Source organism: Balaenoptera ricei, chromosome X (genome assembly GCF_028023285.1).
Source record: "Balaenoptera ricei isolate mBalRic1 chromosome X, mBalRic1.hap2, whole genome shotgun sequence".
NCBI lineage: Eukaryota > Metazoa > Chordata > Mammalia > Artiodactyla > Balaenopteridae > Balaenoptera > Balaenoptera ricei.
The window spans coordinates 40,896,328-40,920,613 of NC_082660.1; the positions used below are offsets into that span (position 1 = coordinate 40,896,328).

The 24,286-nt window shown below is 37.7% G+C and overlaps 1 protein-coding gene across 1 annotated transcript in view; it reads right to left on the bottom strand.

The window, feature by feature from the left end:
- EFHC2 (EF-hand domain containing 2) overlaps nucleotides 1-24,286 on the bottom strand; it is a 204,387-nt gene that overhangs the window by 143,859 nt on the left and 36,242 nt on the right. The window contains 1 exon segment of the mRNA XM_059910794.1: nucleotides 10,082-10,270. Coding sequence (XP_059766777.1) covers nucleotides 10,082-10,270 — 189 coding nt within the window.

A 24,286-nucleotide genomic window follows, 5' to 3' on the forward strand; every position in this document is an offset into this window, starting at 1 on the left:
TAAATGTAGTTATTTATCACCTTTCCCCTAAAAGACCATTAAGTGAATTTGCTAAAATAGAAGACACATGACAAACTCTCTTAAACAATAGAAGACTTTTTAAACTAACTTAATACCCACAGAATAAATGGAACACTGGGGAACAACTGGAAAGAGCAATGCATCGATAGCTTAATGGCTACTTTTTAGAATTCACTGGTCTCAATGGTGGCATCTCCAAACTGATTCTTCTGGAATATGGCAGAATTTGTGCCAAAGAAAAATGCAAGAATCCTGCAGCACAGGTGATGACTGGGATAGTCCCAGCTTCTGCTTCACTTCCCCTAGGAACACCGCCCTCCCTACCCCACGTAAGAAAATAAGCCAGGCCTTAAGCAAAGGAGGAGAGTTAATTCTTCAGGACTACATACGATGAGCTGGGCACTTGATGTGCATTGTTCATTTGATGCTCATGGCAACTCTAAGATAGGTTTGTTACTCTTACTTGACAGATGAGGGAATTAAGACCAAGAGAGGTTAAAAACATAGCCCAGATGAAATAGGTAATAAATGGTAAATCCAGGTTCTGAACCCATCTGTCTAACTGAAACCCTTGCTCTCTCCACTACACCAGAGAGCCTCCCATTACAGGGGTGTTGCAGGAGGACCATGTTCCCAAGGGATACCCCAACCAATGTACACAGAGTTCATTCAAACAATGCTCCATTTGGAGAGACATACATACCCTGGGTTCAATCCTAGAGGTAAAGGGAAAGGAAAAGACCCTGGCAATAATGATGATGATTCTACTTTCCTAAGAAGAGAAGTCAGCAATTGCAAGGCCTGCGACAGAGGAAGACAAAGTAGGCAAAGGGAAGAAAGTTAAATAGGGCACACATGATGGAAGATGAATAAAAATGCATGAAAGGAAAGAGAATGAGGATGAAGAGACAGACGAAGTCCATTAAGAGAGAAAAAGAAATAGAGAAAGAGGTCAAAAGAATGCAAGGGGAAAGATTAAGGAGGTTGAGAGATGGGATATAAGAAAAGGAAATGGGACAACATTGAAAAAAGAATGGAGATAAGCATTTCTGTCCCCCTTTCAATAATGTGGAATTCATGCCCTCCCTGCCACCTCCCCATTTCTGATGTCCTAGAATGAACGGCCATGCGCCCTCAATTATTTGTACCTCTGATAAAAGGTTTATGATAATGACATGTGTCCCTGAAGAATCCTCTTTATTAAAAGAACTATTACCACACTAAACAGCACAATGAATTTCATACTCAGCATAGGTGTTTAAATACAGGAGCATAATTAAAATAAGTAGAAGGATATGAACAATTCTAACATGTTTAAATTTAGAAATTAACAATGCTAAATGTTTTTAAACCTCTGAAGGGAGTTAGGAGAGCAATTTATTTGAAAAAAATAAAAACCAGCATGTTTAAAAATAAAGGAATATCAATCCAGAGAATGAAAAGCAATTATAAAAATAACCAGAAATCTGCCATGGTGAATTATTACATGTGAATTGGCTGCACTTTCTTTATATACATACACAGCATCAAAGCTGTGCCTCAAATCTTAAATCCCAAACAGTGAGCCAGACTCCAGAGAAGACATACTATAAGATTCCATTTATATGAAGTTCAAGAATAGGCAAAACTATGGTGATGCAAGTCAGAGCCATGGAGGAGGGCTGAATGGAAGGGGGTATGAGGGAACTGTCTAGGGTGGTAGAGATGTTCTATATGGTGTCTGGGGTGTGGTTACCTGTGTATACATTTGTTAGAACTCATGGGACTGTATGCTTAAAATGGGTACATTTTATCATATACAAATTATACCTCAGTAAAGCTGATTAAAATAAAGACTCAAACAACAAAATCCTAGAGGAGTACAGTGTTCTGTGTCCTGATTGTGGTGGTGGTTACATGAATCCGTACCTGTGATAAAATTTCATAGAACTATAAACTAAAGGGGAAATATGAGTGCATGTAAAAACTGGTGAAATTCAATTAAGGTCTGCAAGTTTAGTATTATACTAATGTCAATTTCCTGGTTTTGATAATGTACTATAATTGTATAAGATGTTGTTGTTGGGGAAAGCTGGGAAAAGAGACACAGGAACTGTCTTGTGCCATTTTTGTGATTTCCTGTAAGTACAAAATTATTTCAAAAATATTTTTTTAAAAAAGAACAAGGATTATATAGTTAGTATTTGTACCATCACCTGCCATCAGTGTTAAAAAAAGGGTGAGCTTACTATAGGGTAGAATCCTGCAAATACAAAATTCAGGAAGGTAAATAATCTTTTAAATGTTTCCAATAAACCTGCGGCTGGTCTGAATTCAGAGAGGGAAGTACTTTTTAATAAATAAACGTTACTGTATAGATTAAAAATTCAGATCAAAATATAAATCAGCCTAAAATATAAGTCAACAAATCAAACAGTAACTAACAGTTCCTAATTTGTGAACTAAAATGTTATACATGACAAAGATCTTTGTGTTCAAAAAAAAAAAAATCAGTATGTACAGAGAACAGCCATGTGAAGAGGCAGCAAGAGGGCGGCCATCTGCAACCCAAGGAGAGAGGCCTTAAGAGAAACCAACCCTGCCAGCACCGTGATCTTGGACTTCTAACATCCAGAACTATGAGAAAATAAATTTCTGTGGTTTAAGGCACCCAGTCTATGGTATTTTGTTATGGCAGTCCTAGACTAATATATTAAACTGTAATTTATATGCCATAAACTCACCTCTTGTCAGTATACAGTTCAATGACTTTTCATAAATTTATAGACCTACGTGATCATCACCACAATCCAGTTTAGAACACTTCTATCACCCCCGAAACACTCCCTCTCCCACTGCCAACCCCAGGCAACTACTGATCTGCTTTCTCTGATATATTTGCCTTTTTTAGAATTTCAGATAGATGGAATCATACAATATGAAGTCTTCTGTGTCTGCTTTCTTTTACTTAGCATGTTTTTGAGGTTTATCCACATTGTACTATATACCAGTAGTTTCTTTTTATTGACAAATAGTTTCCATTGTATGGCTATACCACATTTTGTTCATCCATTCATCAGTTGATGGACATTTGGGTTGTTCCCTGTTTTTGGCTATTATGAATAATGACGCTATAATCATTCACATACAAGTTTTTGCGTGAACGTATGTTTTAATTTCTCTTAGAAATATATGTAGGAGTGGAATTAACTGAGTCATGTGTTAGCATATATTTAACTATTTAATAAACTGCCAAACTGTCTTCGAAAATGGCAGTACCATTTTATATTCCTTCCAGGAATATATAGAAGTTTCAGTTTCTTAACATCCTTGTCAGCACTTGGTATTGTCAGTCTTTTTAAGTTATAGCCATCCTAATGAGTGTGTACTGGTATCTACTCAGGTTTAAGCTCAAAAAGACAATTTTAACTTTGGGCTAATGAAAATAAGCCACAGGCCTACTTATTGATAAAAAGTTTAACCCTGAGGGGAGGGTCTTAAAATTTTGCCTGGTAACCACACTCTAGGTTTTAGAAAAGAGGGGAGGAAGAACTCTCTCTTCTTCAGTCAGAGACTCATTTATGAACCTCATTCTTTTTATTCCAAATACATTTATTCCAGATTTGGGGGTTTTAATTAAATGCCTTCTGAATTTCAAAAGATTAAAGAAAGCCATAATGCATGATGAAATTAGAAACTTTATCAGTTTAACATAAATTTAAAGAAGGTAATTTTGTGTTTTAGAAATAGATGCAGAATATACAGTTGAGAATTTGGGGTATGACATGTTTGATTTCAGGCAAGCCTTTTGATTTCATCTTTAAAGCTAAGTAGCTAAAGATTGTGTAATTGTGACCTAAAACATGGGATTTAAATGGCAATGTATTACAATCACATTGTGTTATAATTATACATATCGGTGTCTTTTATGAAATGATTCTAACAGGTTTCAGATAATCTGAAAGTTACATAAACCTATGGAAAATTTTTCATTTGACCTTCTGGGTATGGTTTAAAGGTATAGTATCTGACACATTTTCTAGTTATTTTTAAATTTTTAATTGTATTTTATTTTTATATACGCTGATTATATTTTGTAACAGTCCTAATTGGCTTTAGGCAAAACTTCAAGGATCTGTAGTCATGTATTGTTCTTTGCCAATCATACAAAATTCTAGCCTACTTGATCGCTCCTTGATCCCCTGTGGGAAAACTAAAAATTTTGGCTGGTATTGGGTAAGGAGAAAAGCAGCCCCTGACATGCAGGAGCCAGCCTGGCACTATCAGCTGGCCTTGGTGCTGCTACAAGCTGGTCTGGCAGCCACAGCAAAGCCTTGGTGTTCTCCCGCTGAACATGAACACTTCCAGAAAATACCATCCTCAGACAAGGCCGCTCTGTGACCACAGTGGATCAAGACCAAAAAAACAGACCACTCCATAGCTACATCTAAACACAGACAGAACATAAACATTGTCCAAGCCACAAAATGCCAAATATCCTCCTGTCCTAGCTCATGGGAGTGACGGCTGCTTCTCTCCCAATTACAGATGTAGCCTCACTCTAGTCTGCTGTCTCCATAAATGAGATTTATTAAGATACACAGTCATAAAAAATGGGCAGAAGAACTGAATAGACATTTTTCCAAAGAGGAATGCAGATGGCCAACAGGCACAAGAAAAGATGCTCAACATCACTAATCATCAGGGAAATGCAAAACCACAATAAGATATCAACTCAAATCTATCAGAATGGCTATTATCACAAAGACAACAAATAACAAGTGTTGGTGAGGATGTGGAGAAAAGGGAACCCTCGTATACTTTTGGTGGGAATGTAAACTGGCGCAGCCACTGTGGAAACAGTATGGAGGGTTCTCAAAAACTAAAAACAGAACTACCATAGGACCCAGCAATTCCACTCCTGAATATGTATCTGAAAAAAAACCAAAACCACTAATTCAAAAAGTTACATGCCCCCCAATGTTCACAGTGGCATTATTTACAATTGCCAAGCTATGGAAGCAACCTAAGTGTCCATCAGCAGATAAATGGATAAAGAAGAAGTGGTGTGTATACACACACACACACACACACACACACACACACACACACACAATGGAATACTACTCAGCCATAAAAAAGAATGAAAATTTTTGCCATTTGCAGCAACATGGATGGACTTGGAGGGCATTATGCTAAGTAAGATAAGTGAGACAGAGAAAGACAAACACTGTATGATATCACTTATAGGTGGAATCTAAAAAACACAATAAACTAGTGAATATAACAAAAAAGAAGCAGACTCACAGATATAGAGAACAAACTAGTGGTTACCAGTGGGGAGAGGGAAGCGGGTAGGGGCAATACAGGGGTAGGGGATTAAGAGGAACAAACTCTTAGGTATAAAATAAGCTGCCAGAATATATTGTACAACATGGGGAATATAGCCAATATTTTATAATAACTGTAAATGGATGGAATATAACATTTAAAAATTGTGACTCACTATATTGTACACCTATAACTTACATAATATTGTACAGCAACTATACTTCAATTTTAAAAAAAAGATACACAATCATAGAAGTACCCCCGCTTCCTGAGAGCACCCAATCCAGAGCAAGGCCTCACCTCCTTCGATCCTCTCCAAAATTACCTAACACAAGCCCAAATCTTATAGTAAGTCTTTTCTAACACCTGCTTACTTAGACATCCCACAGTTACTCAGGGTATATGTTTTCCCTCACTGCAAGGAATAATAAACCAACTTGTTCAATTAAAAAAATACATCAAGGTGACCCTAGAGATCAAATTATACTTTAAATTTTTATTTCCATATTGTTCAAAGCATAGAGATCCACACAGTACTAAATAATCAGCTCACCATAAACTCAATGTCAATGAATGCAAAGTTATTAAAATTCTAATTCTGTGGTCAGTAGTTTTGATTATAATTATTATGTATACAGTAGATGGAAAAAACGAAATATTTCTAAATGCATGCATACCCCATAGGATCAACCTTTATCCTGCCACTTACTATAATAGAGTCATTTGCAAATCAGCCAACAAATTAGGCTAACTAGGAGCCATCGACAAATGAAGAGAAATGAGTGTATAATTGTAGAGTCTATGTAAATGATGCTTAACATCCAGATAAAAGTCATTAAAAAACATTCAGTCATTTGAGTATTTCTAACTAGTCTGACTTTTTTATAAAAGCAGGTAACGATAGCAACGGCGGCCTATTATAAACTACTAAGTGCCCAACTTCAATCAACAATGAAGCAGTAGGTGACTGATGTAATTAGAAAGAGCCCCAGGCCAGGAGATCCAGGGTCTGGGCTCAGTTCTAGGATGAATTTCCCCGTAGTCATAGACTACACGCCACAGACTAAGACTCAAGACTTAGGTAGAGACTGCTAGAGGTAAAGGGGTATTAGCAACCAGCTAGCCAAGCCCCACATCACGGTCAAGGAAACTCAGGCTAAGACGCATGAGGTGAAAAAGCCACAATCAGAAGACTCCTGCCCCACTTCTTGCCAATGATTCCTCATTTATAAAATGAGAACAATCATCCACATTTGCTTCTTCCTGGTAGAGGTGCTGGGATGACGACTGGAACTCACTGGTTGAATATGTGCTTGCTTGTATTTAAATGAATTCAACGAAATGACTAGTCTTCGGGCAGTAGGTGCAGTATCAGGCAAAATTATGTTTGGCTATTTGCATAAATCCTCCCACTGCCAAGGGTTTTAAGCAAGTTAGTGTTTAAGTGTTTCTCAATGGGAGCAGTACTGGCATTTTAGGCAGAATATTCTGCCCGGTGGGGGGTTGCCCCAAATATTAATACAAGGCTGGCCCCCAGCTACTCAAATAGCAGCAGCACCTCTGGGTCACGTCTGGCCCTAGGGCGAGGCAATTTAAAACATCAAAACTAATGCCAGAAATCCATGATGAACAAAATACCACCATGTTAAACAAATATGGAATCATTGCTACTGCATGGCGGTTACTGATCCTGTCTTTATTATAACATGCCGGCATTTTGTTCAACCTGAATTTTTTTGCATTAATTTTTAAGATATTTCATTAAAATATTATCTGGCGGATTACTGAATTTTGGGGGTGCCCCTTAAATTCTGTACCCAAGACAAGTGCCCCACTTGCTTTATCCTAGTCCGGTGCTGCTGCCGGTCATTGCGACAACTTAAAACACCTCCACACATTTCTAGACGCCTCCCTGGGTTGAGAACCTCTGAAATAGGGGCTGATTTTTCTCATTTAACAAGAAGTCCGGAGAGACACAGCCCAGGCCTGAAACAGTGGCTGCATGATGCCATCCGGGCCCTAGATTCCCTTTATCTCTGCTGCAGTCACAAGACAGCTGATGTGCCCCCAAGGAATTATGTCCTAGTTCCAGAGAGGAAAACAAGGCAGGGCGAAGGGCAGGAAAAACATACCAGCTGAGCCTGACTCCTTTAATTAGAAAAATACCTTTCCCAGGAGCCCCACCCAATAAACCTTAACTCACATATCATTGGCTAGAAGTGAGCCAAGTGGCCAGCCCTAGCTGCACGGAGCCTGGGGGAGGTGAACACCTGTACGTGGGCACGTCTCCAGCCTGAATAAAACTAGTGTTCTCTCCATAAGAATGAAGGGGAGAGTGAAGAAAAGATAAATAGCTAGAAATGTCTGCCATGAGGGCCAGGCAGGAAGATAAATGCTGGCTCTTTTGCGTGACTGCAAATAGCATCTTTTCTGCTTGTAATTTGATGGTCTGCCTGAGCAGAGCATTTTGATGGTCACTTTTAGAATTATGGATAGAAACTGGAACATTGTCTTACGTTGGGCTCCAACGTTTCTCTTGGGAGAAACCTGTAAGGGAGTGAGGGGAACAGCCAAAGGAAGAGAAATGATCCAAGCGAGGATGCATTCTCACATGAAGCTTTGCCGAGGCTTAACGCCACAAGGGGCTATGAGCCTAAATCACAACACAGACTTGTCCCACCTTAAAGAAGCTCAGCCTTTTACCCTTGAGAAATCAGTCAGCCATTTGCTACCCGGTCCTGTGATGAAGGGGCCAGTGTAACCTCCCAGGTTACCTCTCTGGGTGATGCAATGCCCACTGGCCAAGAGCAACAATCCATGGAGGGTTACTGGTGTGAGTTGTTTGCCAAAGCACTTGCTGCAGCTGCGGGGGACCCTATCATGGGTCTGGGTGGGCACCAAGAGCATCTACTGCAAATATTAATTTTGATGCACTTTCCAAAGAACTGCCTTTATTTCTACCTTGTATTGTTTGAGAATGGAACCCTAGGTATATTGCTATGATTAAAAGCTGTTGGAAAAACTGGCAACGAGCTGAAAGTGTCTCATTTTCAAGAAAAATGATTAACAGGTGTTGACTTGTTTTGTTGAACCACAAATGCAGAAAGTGCTTTATAATTTGCTCTGGGTAATAACCAGGATCCAATCTGCAGTTCACAGTCTCATCAGAGCACGTAAATATTTCATAGTCTTAGTGTCTCATTTAAAGCTCAATGAATATTTAATTGAAGTTGACCAAACAAAATAACTGAAAGAATTATGTCGCATTTAGTTAGGCCTGAAATGAGCAAGCTCTTCATTTTCTCAAGTAGTTTAAAGCTAAAATTATTCCAACTTCATGAAATATTCTACATAATTTTATAAGTAATTAAAGGGCTATAAAATAGGCTCGAAAGGCACATATTAAATACCGAGAAAAACATGAAAAAAATGAGTTTTCAACTTTAAATGCAAGAGAATAGTTTAATATATGGTGGCCTACATTATTTATTCAGTGGTGGATTACGTTATTGTCAATACCCTCTTTTTGACACAAGAAGTAAAAATAGAATCTTTTTTTTGACCCTTGCAAATTAAATATTCTAGAATGATGATGTGCAAACACCTATAAGATTGATATTAACAGGAAGCCATGCATGATCTACCCAAGTAAGTCAGCCCAGAAATTGTTTCTGAACTCTGGGTCCAGCATTAAGCCAGGTACTGAAAATAATCAAAACAAGAAGAAATATTGGTCCACTTTCAAAGTAGAGATGGTTTCCCAGGAAAGAAGCATTCCCGTGGTCTGTTAGATCTCCACAAGTGTCAGAATGGGGCTTCAAAAGAAATATGTGCTCTAATTGATTGACCCTAACTCAGATGACATGGGATATGTCACTTCTACCAAATTTGAAGACATTTTAATTGGAATCAAAGTATTGCCAACCAATCCATGCTAAGGCTGCTAAAAACTTCCTGGTATACTTAGCATACTACGGTTTGAATTCTTTAGTCCTGAGTTATTTTTTAATTACAGGACCTAAATAATCTAATAACAAGTTCTTTTTTGGAGAACAGACCATGGGGCCATGATACAAGGTTGTGTGATAAACAGAGCATATCCATATAGCTGCCTTGTGGGAAATAACTGGTCACCTTGGGTTTTTTCCCTTTGATCTTAGTCTCTTTTTAAGATACTCAAAAGGATCGCCTTCTACAACTGTCAATATGCCAGTATACGTTATGTATACAAACACATATCACTAAAAAGTTCAGACTCTTGTCTAATAATGGCACCTCTTTCCTTCACTTCTACAATTCATGCCATGTCACCCTATGGTCCTCAGGGATGAGGAACCATAATTAGTATGGAGAAAAGAAGAGAAGGCATTCTCCCGTTGTATTCAATGGCACATTCAGAATCAAACAAAATTCTTTAGTTAATGGCAATCACTAAGCAAAAGTGGCAGTCTGACCAGACTCTTATAGTCTATAGAAGGACATTATCCTGTCCAGGGCAGGAGATGAGAGAAAGGTTGATAAGCATTAGCCAAGAAAGGTGATGAACATTAAGCATCCTGCAGCCAATGTAGCTAGTCAGAAACAGGAGCAGGGATAACTCTTCTTTGTTTAGGGTACTTTTGTTCTAAAATGTGTCATTTCAGATGAACATTTACATCTACATTGAGGACTCTTATTTTCTCACATCTACTTAATATTTAGTACATGTAACATTTTAAGACCGTATTTCTCCCAATGTCATGTGACTTACCTGTTTATCAAAAGCCACCCAGGATGGTGAATCAGTTCCCATTCCTTTAGGAAATACACTATGTTTTGGGTTTATCTTTTGTCCGAGAAGCAGTTCTCCACCTATTCCTGGTTTATCTTCACTCACCAGCATCCTAACATTTTTGCAAAAGCCCCAATGTTGAGATTTGTGGAATTTCTCTTTTCCCATCTGTGAACACAAGAGACAACATAAAATGGCCAAAGTTACTCTTTGTGACTTTTCTTATTTGTTTGAAAAGGTAAACACACTTCCCATCATTTATTTTCCCATTACAAAATGCAAATTAGAGTGGCAAATAATTATGATCAATCTTCATTATAGTGTCTCATTTTAAATTCAATTCATTTTAACAAATTCAAAACCTTGAAAAGCAATAAGAATAAACCCAATGCTCCATGCTATTTTAAAACATTTAAAAATTATTACTGCAAGTGAACATTTAGGACATTAGCTTGCTAATTGGTCTATTCTACTTATTTGCCAAGAATGTAAACAGGAAAAAAAAAAAAACTCCTCTACTTCAGAGTAAAAATGTAACAGTTTTCCCACAGAAGTCTAAATATTATTTTCATCAAAACAGAGAATAAAATCTTTTCCTCATTAAAGTAAATGTCACAGGAAATTCGTCAGAGCTGACATTCTCCTCCTAATTGTAGAACCTTGCCCTCCCTCTTCCCCACTCCCCTCCCATCTTTTCTGAGGATCTAGGCAGAGAGGGCAAAGCCTAGATATATGCCCTGAGGCCTAGCAAGTCCACTCCTAAATATCTTTTGCGCCGTGCATGGGGAGCTATAGATCAGATTATTTGTTACAGCAGTGTTGGTAAGAGTGAAAAATAGGAAACAATCTAAATGTCCATCAATAGCAAAAAAGATACCTCAATTAATATTAATATTAATACAGAGGTCTAAAATTATATGCATCGATATGGACAAATCTCAAAAAAATGTCAAGCAAAAAAAAGGTAGTAGAAAGGCACACAAAATTTGATCATTTCACTTATATAAAGTCTGAAAACATTCAAAAATACAGTATTATTTATGGATAATATAAGCATGGAAATAAGCAGCAAATTCAAGTTAATATAATATCCAAGATAATATATGATACAATAAATACCGTATATATTTATTATGATATATGATATTTGTTGTATCATATGCATATCATATCATGAACATCCATGTACACCACAGCTCTGTATAAAATATAAAACATTTCAGATACAATTAAAGCACTCTCTTATCCCAAGCTTCTGATTTCGATATCTGTGTCTGTTTCTGTTTTGTAAATAAGTTCATTTGTATCTTTTTAAAATTAGATTCCACATATGAGTGATATATGATACTTGTGGATGAACATACAAGTACTACTGTATATAAGATAGATAACCAACAAGGACCTACTGTATAAATAGCACAGGGAACTCTACTCAATATTCTGTGATAACCTATATGAGAAAAGACTCTGAATCACTTTGCTGTACACCTGAAACTAACACAACATTGTAAATCAACTATACTCCAATGAAATTAAAATATTAAAAAAAGAAAGAAATAAAATAAACAAATAAAGCCCTCTCTCAGAGTTCATGCCCCTTGCCTCCCTCTCCAGAGGTAACCAGTATCCTGAATTTGCTGCTTGAACTTTATACTTTGCCAGGATTATATACACCAGAGCAATAGCCTCCTGCAAAGCATGACGCATTGGCAGGAATTCTGAAAGGACGTTTGAAAATACTTTGTTTCAAGGCAACCTATGAAATGAGGTAAAATATTTGCAAATAATATATGATAACGAGTTAATATCCAAAATATATAAAGAACTCATACAACTCAATGGCAAAAAAAAGTCTGATTAAAAAATGGACAGAGGATCTGAATACACATTTTTCCAAAGAAGACATACAAATGGCCAACAGGTACATGAAAAGATGCTCAACATCACTAATCATCAGGGAAATGCAAAGCAAACCCACAATGAGATATCACCCCACACCTGTTAGGATGGCTACTGTCAAAAAGATAAGAAATAACAAGTGTTGGCAAGGATGTGGAGAAAAGGGAATCCTTGTGCACTGTTGGTGGGAATATAAATTGGTGTGTATGGAAGTTCTTTAAAAAATTAAAAATAGAACTACTATATGACTCAGCAATTCCACTTCTGGGTATTTATCCAAAGAAAATGAAAACACTAATTTGAAAAGATATGTGTACCGCATGTCCATCTGCAGCATTATTTACAATAGCCAAAACACAGAAACAACCTAAGTGGCCACTGACGATGAAGGAATAAAGAAAATGTGGTGTATATATGTATATACAATGGATATTATTCAGCCATAAAAAAAAATGAAATCCTGCCACAACATGGATGGACCTTGAGGGCATTACGCTAAGTGAAATAAGTCAGACAGAAGAAGACAAATATCATATGATCTCACTTATATGTAGAATCTTAAAAAAAAATAAAATTAAAAAATTCTAAAAAGCAAGCGCATAGATACAGAGAACAGATTGGTGGTTGCCAGAGGTGGAGGGTGGGGAGTGGGCAAAATGGGTGAAGGGGATCAAAAGGTACAAACTTCCAGTTATAAAATAAGTAAGTCCTCGGGATGTAATGCACAGCATGGTGACTATAGGTAATAATTACTGTATATTTGAAAGTGGCTAACAGAGTAAATCTGAAAAGTTCTCATCACCAGAAAAAAAAGAACTTGTAACTACGTGTGGTGGTGGACCTAACTAGACTTACTGTGATCATTTTGCAATATATACAACTATCGAATCATTACATTGCACACCTGCAACTCATATAATGTTATATGTCAATTACACCTCAATAAAACTAAAAATTAAATACTCAATATTAAAAGGAAAAGACAAGACCTCCTTTCCCCTTGTAGGGAAGACAACCTGGAAGAATGGGGAAGAGCCTGAGCAGCCTTGCCCAGGAGAGCCGGGGGGCCACTACAGCTGCCCTGGGCAGAGGAACAGCCCAGCTCGAAGGCTGTGGGAGGAAAGCTAGAGGCAGCAGTTAGGACGGTGACCTGCAGCCTGGCTCTGTCCCACAGAGAATCCATTGCCACAAACCCCACCACCACCCCACTCCCCCCGACACACACACACACACACACACACACACACACACACACACATACACTCAGTTTACCACAAGTCAGTCCCAGATCACCACAGCAAAGCAACAGTTGGGTTGGTTAAAATGAATGGAGGAATAACATAGAATTTTACAACAATGTTCCCTCTTTTAAAGCAAGTAATTTCAGGTAATCACAAACTCACCTCAGGTCAAACCAACAAATGTTTGTTAAGCATTTACTATATTCCTAGCTTTGTGCCAGTCATGCTACTTAAAATTATGTTTTAGCTCCATATAGTTTTTTTTTTTTTTTTTGGCTGCGTTGAGTCTTCGTTCCTGCATGTGGGCTTTCTCTAGTTGCGGCGAGCGGGGGCTACTCTTCGTTGCGGTGCGGGGCGGTGCACGGGCTTCTCATGGCGGTGGCTTCTCTTGTTGTGGAGCACAGGCTCTAGAGTGCAGGCTCAGTAGTTGTGGCACGTGGGCTCAGTAGTTGTGGTTCGCGGGCTCTAGAGCGCAGGCTCAGTAGTTGTGGTGCACGGGCTTAGTTGCTCCGCGGCATGTGGGATCTTCCCGGACCAGGGCTCGAACCCGTGTCCCCTGCATTGGCAGGCGGATTCTTAACCACTGAGCCACCAGGGAAGTCCCCAGATACACTACTTAAAACAAGCATAAAACTCCACCCCTGCCTTGAAGAGGAAACCCACTCTCTTGCTGATGAGCCAAGATTTAGATATATATAAAACAACTAGGAAGCAGTACAGCTACCATTTTCGACCACTTACTATGACCTAGACCCTTTACTAAGGGCTTTATATACATTACCTAATTTTACCATCACAAAACTATTTGATATGCATTATCACTGCCATTTTACCAATGAGGAAACCAAGGCAGAGACAAGCAGGCTAGCACACCCACAGTTATATGGTAACTAGTGGAGCCTGCATCTGAATCTAAGCTCATTGACCCTAAGCTCTGGTAAGTTTATCTACCTAGAGCCATAAACTGATGGGCTGAAGTAGTAGTGTTGAGGTCCTGCAGGTAGTTGGATACTGCCTTGGGCCTGGAGGAATGGGATGAATTAGACAGGAGAGGAGGGAAATAGAAACCCTAATGCTTTGCTGATGGGAGAGTTAACTGCCATTCTGGAAAGCAATGTGGTACTACTTGGCAAAACTAAGGATGTGTATTCCCTATGATTCAAGAATCCCACTCCTGGATGTGTATCTCAGAGAAATTCCCACAGTAGCCAATAAAGGGACATATATGAGAATGTGTAATGGTATTGGGTTGGCCAAAAAGTTCATTCAGGTTTTTTCTGTAACATTGTGGAAAAACCCAAATGAACTTTTTGGCCAACCCAATATTTTGGGAAAGTTGGAGGCAATCTAGATATTTATGTTGAGGAAATGGATAAGAAAATATGGTTTAATGGATAAGTACTCTATGGTAGATTTTCACTTCACTTCACTTCACTGCTTTGAAGCAATAAACCAGATGTATTAGCTTAGGCTGCCGTAACAAAATATCATAGACTAGGAGGCTGAAACAACAGAAACTGATTTCTCACAGTTCTCACAGTTCAAGATAAAGGTGCTGGCCAGGCCAATTCAGTTGCCCAGTGAGGGTTCTATTCTTGGTTTGCAGACTGCCAATTTCTCACTGTGTCCTCACAGGGCAGTGAGAGAGAGAGCAAGCTCTCTGGTGTCTTTTTCATAAGGGCATGAATTTCATCATGGGAGCCCCACCCTCATGACCTCATCTAAACCTAATGACCTCCTAAGGTCCCATCTCCAAATACCATCACGCTGCAGGGTTAGGGCTTCTATATATGGATTTGGGGAGGACATATAGCACCGGATGTACATATAGCAAAACAGATCCTTAAAACATATCGTTGGGTGAAAAATGGTATCTGTAGCATACAATATCATTTATACATCTTTTAAAAACAAAAAATAATGCTACATATTTTTTAAGAACACATGCAGATTCAAGAATGTGCATCAAAGACATCTGTATGGAAGCCTATATGAAGTGGAAAGGGAATGAGACTAGGGGTTGGGAATGATGAGGAACAAAAATACGCAAAACAAGAGAGAGACCTTGCACAGATCAATGATGATACTGGGCCATAAATGGAGGAATATAATTAGTTCACCTCTTCGCACCTCACATTAAAAAAATGATGGATTGGAATGAGAGGTGAGAAGTAGGCAGACGAGGCAAGCTGCTAGTGCACAAGGTGAGAAAGGCCTGCACGAGGGTGAAGACAATGGGAATGGGAAGAAAGGAACATCCTATAGGACAAGGACATTCAAACTATTATTGAGGAAGGGCAAGTTTGGTTGTTTCTTTTCCCAAATCATTTCAGACCCATACTTTTATAAAATACAATAAAATTAATTATAAAAAAAACTGAAACAAAAACAAAGACATAAAAACTTACAAGCCCACTAAATCACCCCCTTGGATATCATGGCAAGGTCATATTGCTATATAAGTTTCTAAAGACTCCCAGTGTCACAAACACACACCACACTTGGAGTAGCACTGCTACAGTAGACAGCAGGGAAAGAAACCAACGTCTGTGATTGGATGTGTTAAGAAAGGAAGAATGATGGGAGGTGACTTGCAAGTTTCATGCCAGCCTCACTTCCACTTTGGAAGGGGTAGTGGGGAGAGCAGAAAAAGCAATAAGGAGGACGAAGTACTTCTATCACCTGGCTCCTTAGCCGATATATTGCTACAGCTCCCAAGCATGGCCATAACAGCACTGGCTGAGCTTCTCACTTCTGAAATTTCTGAAAGAAACTAAAGCAGTGGACTGAACCTGAAGAGCCCTCAGCAAGGCTGGCCTTCCCTTTCCTGGTCACCCTCACAGCAGCAAGGGAAAGAGAAGAGACTGGAAGAAGTAAAGGGGTTCCCCCCCACCAACCATACACATACACAACTGCTATGAACTCTTGTCAGTACATTTTTGTCCAGTTAGTGACAATGACTAAGTATACCGTACAATGGGGCCTTTTTCTTTAAACATAAGATCTATCAATGCTATGAAAATTGAAGAGAAACCACAATGTGTAAAATTCAGAAGGTAGTTCAATCAAGTTCCTGCTAAATTGATGAGCAATTTCTCTATGCAGAGTATTAGCTGGATACTTGTTAAATATTTCCAATTCTTTTGCTAAATAAAATCAAATCAGCCAGACCAAATTCTTAAATATTTTTTAACATGAAAGAAACTATTACTAAATCCTTCCCCAAACTCTTGGTTTGTGTAACACATTCAAACCCCAAAAATCAACAATACACATATGCTTCTTTAAAGTTCAGTAATGTCAATTTCTATTGTTATTCTCACCAGCATAGCATGCAAAATTCCATTTCTAACTTGAAATTTCAATTCAAAATTCTATACCTCAGAAACTAATTGCTTGAGGATTTGTTTGGTATGATGTAAAAGCCCACAGGGCACCTGTTTCAAATGTTTGCCCCTCCCAATACACACACACACACACACACACACACACACAAACTTGAGATTTGCCATTATAATCTCATAGGATCACATGTCAACCTGCCCTTTGCCCTAGTAACTGTGAAATGGTGCTCAGTCTCAGTCCAAAGAAATTAGGCAAATGTCTTAGCAAATGATAAAATCAGGAACATACTATCCACAGATCCAGTGTTCCTTGATATCTCAACTCCTTGGGTCCCATCCCACTTACGGCACCACTACTGGAAAGGCAGCAGCCAAACCCAGACTCTCCTTGATGTTTCACATCAAATTAATAGCTGGTACCACCATCCCTTCCTTGTTGCTAAAGATTGGAAGAGCACTTTTATCACATGACTGGATTGATTAATAAACAATCAGTAAGTTGCCAGGGCGACTACAGAAACCGTAAAGCTAACCCAAACTGAGAAGCAGGTTATAGTCATCAGTATCAGGAGTTGTTTATCCATTTATAATCTCTCTTTTAGAGCTTCAGCACATCAGAGTCTCTCTGTTTCTATCTAGACTGCGTCCAAAGCCCAGATGCTTGACAACCACATGACAAAGGCAAGAAGAATAAGGTGCTTGGTAAGAATCTGACAGCTCATTAGGGCCACCATTAGCTAGAAGCCTATCTTTGCAGATGTGAATATCATTATCATAGCCATAAAAGCTGACATGTGTAGCAGTGCGCTAAGTACTTTAGAAGCACTAAATTCTTTTAATTTTCAGAGCAAATCTCTGAGTATGCTTTATCATTATCCCCATTTTATAGATGGGGATACTCAGGAACAGAGTTTAAGTAATTTGTCCAAGGTCATTCAACTAGTATAGTGAATCCAGGATGAAAACTCACATGCCTGAGCCCTTAGGCATTAGGTCTTGCATTGTCTGTGCTCCCTTAGAGAAAAGGAATAGATCTCCTCTTGTTTAAGTCATCAGGGCAGAATTACTACTTTTGCTTTTGACAAACATAATAATGAGAATGACCACCATGACATGGAAGAGAGGAAATAGATCAGATCATTGGACCTGGGCTCAATCCCTTAAAAGCAGAACAGGTATTAGAGAGTACTGTAGATACCCTTTTACAGTCACCAGAAGTCACTAAAAATTTGGGGCCTGAAGAAAGCCAGTTAATATTTAATATTTTAATATGTATTAACAACACTTACTTTTCTAACTACTTTTTGAGGCTTACGGAAATTATGAATTACCTAAAACTATCACTCTTAGATATTCCTGCCTGATCAGGTTTGAGACTAGTTTGCTTCTGCTCCATGAATAGGTTTTTCTCTCCCTTCATAGCATATTTATTTCAGAAATTCATTTTCTCTTTTCTTCTTTTCTGTACTTTTATAGAGAAAGAGAAGTCATTCAGCAAATACCGTGAACCTCCCAGAGAAAATAACAACAAAATTGCCTTGGGTAGAGTTCAGGACCATAAGAGCATGAAAGCTATCATTACTGATTAATAAAGCTAAATCACTCAAAAAGAAACCCTAAATGTAAAAATAAAAAGTCATGTCAAAGAAAACTTCAAACATTTTTAAGCTGATTTTCCTCTCTTTCCAAACCTAACTAGAAAAAATGTTGTGCTCATGAATCTTAGCCATTCAAGTCAATATAACAAGATTGGTTTTATATACTTAATAATGTATTTAAATCAGTAGAGTAAAAAATAAAATTAAATCGATAAGATCTAGAAGGATGTACAGCCCCTTCCTCAGAAAACATTGTCCTGTTTTTTTCCTCTAAATAATTCAACTCAAAGTACCAATCAAAAGAATTCTAAAGACTTCCCCCAAAGTCAGTTAACATCACTGGCTCATTGTAGCTGATTAGTACATCCATTTCCAAATTCCTTCTCCCTTGCTGGTCTCCATTTAGAAGCTAGAAAAGGCTAAATACTCCACTTGTTTCCTCAGCCTCCTTTTCAGAATTCTGTTCTGGGATTCTAGAAAAGGATTTTGTCCTCCTGAGCCAAGGGACAAATGCAGGTGATGCTGCCCCTAGCTCACCTTTTCTTGCCTTGAGATGTATACATAATGCCTGGAGCTGCAGCAGCCACCTTGGGATCATGGCAGGAAGGTGAGGAGGATTGCAGAGATGCTGGCTCAAAGTTGAGCCTTTAAATGTATGCCACCAGCCACCTACCTCCAGACTTCCTGCTTGGTTAAAAAAATAAATCCCTGCTTGTTTAAGCCTCTATTGGTCAGGTATTCCATTACTTGCAGTATAAAGCATTACAAATTAATGCATTTAGTCTTTAAAAGCTGTGCTTTAATGCCTTTTTTAAAAAACAAAATAAGATTATTAAGTGACCTATCTAAAGTGTAATTTTCTTTATACATTGAGAAAAATAAATATCTTCTCAAACTTTGAGCACAACAAATATTAGTAAAGTTTATTACCTTCACTGACTTAAGGGATATGTTTGAGATTAATTCTAGAATTTATGGAGAGGGACAACTGATTCTACTGATAAGACTAGAAGAATAGAAAAGATAAAGGCAGCTGTGAGTTGTATACACATGAGCAGTACATCTGGAGATGGAAACCACAAGTTCATGATCTGTCCCAATACCTGCCTTATGAATATTATGGAGGAAAGTCTACGTCAAGGTAAAACCAGAGAGTTGTTCATGGGATGGAGGTTCATGAGTGTGTGTGTGTGTGTGTGTGTGTGTGTGTGTGTGCACGCGCACACGCACACATTGGGAGTATATAGGCTGAAGTAAGCTCCTTGTAACATCCAAGTTCAGCACTCCTGTAATAACATACTGGCTATACTAGCATCTGATGCAAGTTGATGGTCAAAGGAAGTGGCACCAAGAAACAAAGCACCTGCAACGCAGTACAACAGTCACACCTGACCTCCCTCTCCCCCAGCAAAGAATCTGTGGGCTTTAGGAATGATGGGCCACTCAGGGTAAGACCTATGGATTAAAAAATCTTGGGTCAGAGTGGAGGGGTGAGATAGAAGGGCAGCACAGCTTCCAACTATACTTCATGAATTGCTAAAGACTTTCAGGGACAGAGGCAGCCTTTTCCCATAGCTGTGAGGTAAGTGGATGATGGAAGCCCAATGGTAGGAGGGGGCGGTGACTGTGTAATTGTGCTGGGTGTGTTTTAGGACTGGAATCTGAACATCTGCGTCAACAGTCCCTGATGCCACAAGATCAAGGATTAAAACAAAAATTATAACATAATCTGATACTCATGACAATGATATTTAAAAGTGGGAAACGTTAAAGATACCTAAATGAAAGTGAGGTTTCCATACTTCATCTGAAGTGGTAAAACGCTGATAGCAATAGACCAAAGTCTACATAAGTTGCATATATATATATACTGCAATATCCAGAACAACCACTATGAAAATTATACTAAGAGATATACTCAAAAACACTATAAATAAATCAAAATAGAATCCTAAAAGAAGTCCCAGTAACCCACAGGAAGGTAAGAAAAGAGAAACAAAGAAACAGAAAACAGATAATAATATATTCAACATAAGCATTAACAAATCAATCACCTTAAATGTAAATGATCTAAATACATTAATCAAAAGATAGAGATTTGCAGAGTAGATTTTAAAAGCATGACAACCTACATGCTGTACACAGGAAACTCATTTCAAATTCAATATATAGGTCAGTTGGAAGTAAAAGGATGGAAAAAAATACACCAGGGAAACACTAATTTTAAAAAAGCAAGAATGGCTATATTAGTATCTGATAACCTAGACTTCAGAGCAAAGAAAATTACTAGAGAAAAGAGGGACACTACATAATGATAAAAGAATCAATCCACCAGGAAGACACAACAAACTTAAATGTGTATGCACAGGACTTCCCTGGTGGCCCACTGGTTAAGAACCTACCTGCCAATGCAGAAGACACGGGTTCGAGCCCTGGTCCGGGAAGATCCCACATGCCGTGGAGCAACTAAGCCCATGCGCCACAACTACTGAGCCCACGTGCCACAACTACTGAAGCCCATGTGCCTAGAGCCCGTGCTCTGCAACAAGAGAAGCCACCGCAATAAGAAGCCTGTGCACCACAACGAAGAGTAGCCCCCGCTCACTGAAACTAGAGAAAGCCCACACACAGCAATGAAGACCCAACACAGCCAAAAATAAATAAATAATTAAATTCATTTTTTTAAAAATGTGTATGCACAAAACAACAGAACCTCAAAATATACGAAGCAAAACCAAAACAACAGAACCTCAAAATATATGAAGCAAAACCAACAGAGCTAAAAGGAGAAATAGACAAACCCACAATTATAGTTGGGGACTTCTACAATCCTCTCAGCAACCAACAGAACCTAATTAATATATACAGAACACTCCACCCAACAACGGCAGAATACAAACTCTTTTCAACTGTGCATGAAACATTCACCAAGACAGACCATATTCAGGGCCATAAAAGAAATGTCAACAAATTTAAAAGAATGAAAATCATATAGATTATATTCTTTTGATAATGGAATCAAACTAGAAATCAATAACAGAAAGATAGCAGGAAAATCTCCAAATGCTTGGAAATTAAACAACACACTTCTAAATAGTCTATGGGTCAAAGAGGAAATTGCAAAAGGAACTTTTAAAAATAGATATAACTGAAAGAAATGAAAATACAACATACCAAAATATGTGGAGTGCAGCTAAGGCAGTGTTGAGAGGGAAATTTATAACACTAAATAATTATATTAGAAATGAGGAAAGATCTCAAATCAACAGCCTCAGTTTCTACTTCAAGAAATTAGAAAAAGATGAGTAAAATACCATAAAAGCAAGCATAAATAAGGAAACAACAAAAATTAGAGCAGAAATCAATGAAATTGATGAAAGCAACAGAGAAAATCAATCAAATACAAAGCTTGTTCTTCAAAAAATATATCAATAAAATTGACAAATCTCTAGCAAGACTGAAAAAAATTTTTAAAGAGATAAGATACAAATCACCAATACCAGAAATGAAACAGGGGTTATCCTCACAGATCCTAGAGCCATTAAAAAGATAATGAGGGAACATTTTGACCAACTTTACATATGTAAATTCAAACACTTAGAAAAAAATTGATAAATTTCTCAAAACCACAAACTAACAAAACTCAATCAAGATGAAATAATCTAAATCGTCCTATAACTTTTAAAGAGCCTGGATTTTTAACTAAAAGCCAAAAAGAAACTCCTATGCCCAGGTGGCTTTACTGGAGAATTTCACCAAATATTTAAACAAGAATTAACACCAATTTTATGCAATCTCTTCCAGAAAATAAAAGAGGAAAGAACTCTTTCCACTTCATTTCATTAAGTCAGTATTATCTTGGTACCAAAACTAGATAACACAGTTCAATCAAAGAAAACTACAGACCAGTATCTCTCGTGAACGTAGATGCAAAAATCCTCCACCAAAAAACTAGCAAATTAAGCCCAGCTTTGTGTAAAAAGAATTATATACTATGACCAAGGGGGATTTATTATGCAAGGCTGGATCAACATTCAAAAAGTAATCAAGGTAATGCACCATATCAACAAGTAAAGAAGAAAATTCAAATGACCATATCAATTGATACAGGTAAACACATTTGACAAAATCCAACACCCATTCAAGATTTTTTTTAAAACTCTCAGCAAGTTAGGAACAGAGGGGAATTACTTGATAATGAGCATCTACAAGAAACCTACAGCTCACATCATACTTAATAGTAAAAGACTAAATGTACTTCCCCTAAGATCAGGAACACGGCAAAAATATCTGCTCTCATCACTCTTATTCAACATATTACGAGAAGTTCTACCCACTGCAGTAAGGCAAGAAAAACAACTAAAAGGGATACAGATTGGAATGGAAGAAATATAACTGTCTCTATTTGTAGGTGACAAGATTGTCTATATTTTAAAAATCCCACAGAATTTACCCCCAAAATTCCTAAAACTAATATTGAGTTCATCAGGGCCACAAGATACAAGATCAACATAAAAAAATCAATCACACTTCTATATACTAACAATGAACACAGGAAACTGAAATTTAAAACATAATGTCATTTACAATCACTCCAAAGAAAACAAAACACAAAGCATGTACAGGATCTGTAAGCTGAAAATTACAAAATGCTGATGAAAACAATCAAAGATGACCTAAAGAAATGGAGAGACATATCATGTTCATGAATTGGAAGACTCGACATAGTAAAGATGCCAATGCTCCACTAATCGATCTAAGGTTTAATACAATTCCTATCAAAATTCCAGCGAAGTTATTTGTAGACTTAGATGAACTTATTCTAAAATTCATATGGAAAGGTGCAGGCCCTAGACAAAGAAGAATCTTGACAAAGAAAAATAAAGTGGGAAAAATCACTATACCTGATATTAAGGTTTACTATATTACTACAGTAATAAAAACAGTGTGGCATTGGCAGAGGGATAGACACAGACCAATGGAACAGAATAGAGAACACGGAAAGAAACCCACACAAATATGCTCAAATGATTTTTTCCAAAGGTGTAAAAGCAATTCGGTGGAGGAAAGATACCCTTTTCAACAAATGGTGCTGGAGTAATTGAATATCCATAGGCAAAATCAAATGAACCCTGACCTAAATCTCACACTTTATACAAAAATTAACTCAAAACAGATCACAGACTTGAACAGAAAGTGTAAAACTACAAAAATTTTAGGAAAAAAGATAGGAAAAATTCTTCAGGATCTAGGGCTGAGCAGAGACTTAGTATCAAAGCATGATCCATAAAAGGAAAAAAATTGATAAGTTGGAGCTCATCAAAATTTGAAATTTTTTTGTTCTGCAAAAGACAGTTAACAGGACAAAATGACAAGCTACAGATTGGAAGAAAATATGTGCAAACCACATCTTAGACAAAGGGCTAGTATCTAGAATGTATAAAGAATTCTCAAAACTCAACAGTTAAAAAAAACAATCCAATTAGAAACAGGCAAAAGCCATAAAAAGACATTTCCCCAAGGTGGATCTACAGATGGCAAATAAGCACATGAAAAGATACTCAACTCATTAGCCATCACGGAAGTGACAACTAAACCCACAGTAAGATAGCATTACCCACCTATCAGACAGCTAAGATGAAAAATAGTGACAACACTAAATGCTGACTAGGATGCAGAGAAACTAGATCATTCATACAGTGTTGCTGGGACTGTAAAATGGTACATTTGCTCTCAAAAACAGGCTGGTAGTTTTTTTTATAAAACTAAACATGCAATTATCGTAAGATCCAGCAATTGCACTCTTGGGCATTTATCCCAGAAAATGAAAACACATGTCCACACCAAAACCTGTACGTGAATGTTTGCTAGCAGCTTTATTCTTAACAACCAAAAGCTGGAAATAGCCCAGATATCCTTCAACAGGTAAATGGTTAAAGAAACTGTGGTACATACACAGAATACTACTCAGCAATAAAATGAACAACTGATAAACACAACTACCTGGATAAATCTCCAGAGAATTATGCCAAGTGAAAAAAAAAAAAATCCCAAGAGGTACATACTTTATGATTCCATTTATCTAATATTTTCAAAGTAATA